General features: G+C 55.0%; 1 protein-coding gene across 1 annotated transcript in view; it reads right to left on the bottom strand.

Moving 5' to 3' along the window:
- Window positions 1-1,314, bottom strand: part of RANBP10 (RAN binding protein 10) — a 102,033-nt gene that overhangs the window by 21,922 nt on the left and 78,797 nt on the right. The window contains exon 4 of the mRNA XM_011932014.1: window positions 574-741. Coding sequence (XP_011787404.1) covers window positions 574-741 — 168 coding nt within the window. The remainder of the gene's footprint in view (window positions 1-573; window positions 742-1,314) is intronic.

Here is a 1,314-nt window from a genome sequence, read left to right as displayed (position 1 = left end):
CTCGTGATCCACCCGTCTCGGCCTCCCAAAGTGCTGGGATTACAGGCTTGAGCCACCGCACCCGGCCAGAAGCCTTTTTCAATGTAACTGCCCCGGCTGCTGCCCATTCACCAAGAACAGACCCGAGGTCTGGCCCTATCTGACTCCAGCCTGTCTGTTTACCTCCTGGACTAGTGCTACCCTCACTGCTGCTCCACAGCAACAAGCACCGAAGTCTGTGCCAAGTCACAGGCACGCAAACCACCACCACACAACCTATGCGAGAGTTCCCCAAACTTCTCATCAGATGCCAAACCTTGCTCCATCAAGTGCCACCAAAGCCAAGATCACGACCAGGATACTACTGCACTCTCAGCATCCTCCCCGGGCTGGATAAATGCAGCTGACCGGCTGGATGAACAAAGGCGTGCCCCTGCTACCCTCTATTCACCTGAAAGGGCTCCAATGCCTGGAAATGGTGCGGTACCCCAGAGCTCAGCAGAGGCGACACTGCCTTGAGCACTTGCCCCTGAGCCTCTCACCAACCAAAGTGGCTCCACAGAGCAGAGCCTCCAAGGTCCCTCATGCACACACCAAGGCTGTGGCCATTCTTGGTGTAGAAGCAGGTGCCATTGATGAGGTTGACGCAGCAGCCGATCACGTCTCCTGTGGTGAATGTGGGACCATAGGGCTGGCCAGTCCCCGAGGAGCAGAAGGAATGCCCATCATCACCATGGTAACCATAGGAATGTTTGTCCCAACCTGTAGGGGAAGAGAGCAGCAATAACTGAGTAGGTACTTGAGGGAGGAACAAGACAGTCACAGAAGCCCACCCAGGTCTCTCAGCCTCTCCTCAGCCTGCCCCACCTCTGTCAGCACTCTTGGCTTCTAACAGAGCCACCAGTAGACAGAGTCTGGCTGTGAGTCCAGCACGTGACCACCCAAGTAGCTGATGCAGCCCCACAGAGGAAGGATCCCACGCTGTGGTTAACAGGATCAGTGACCCGGAAGGAATACACAAGAGGGTGGCACAAGGAGGTGGTCAGGGGAAGCCTTGTGAAGGAGCGAGAGCTGGAAGTGACCTTGGAAGTGTATCTGGCAGGTTAAAAATGTTTTTTGTTTGTTTGTTTTGAGATGGAGTCTCACTCTGTCACCCAGGCTGGAGTGCCATGGCGTGACCTCGGCTCACTGCAAGCTCTGCCTCCCAGGTTCACGCCATTCTCCTGCCTCAGCCTCTGGAGTAGCTGGGACTACAGAGACCCACCACAACACCTGGCTAATTTTTTTTTTATTTTTAGTAGAGACGGGGTTTCACCATGTTAGCCAGGATGGTCT

The sequence above is a fragment of the Colobus angolensis genome, unplaced genomic scaffold (genome assembly GCF_000951035.1).
Source record: "Colobus angolensis palliatus isolate OR3802 unplaced genomic scaffold, Cang.pa_1.0 Scaffold93, whole genome shotgun sequence".
Classification (NCBI taxonomy): domain Eukaryota; kingdom Metazoa; phylum Chordata; class Mammalia; order Primates; family Cercopithecidae; genus Colobus; species Colobus angolensis.
The sequence above is the reverse complement of the archived record's forward strand: the minus strand, read 5'-3'. Positions and strand labels throughout refer to the sequence as shown.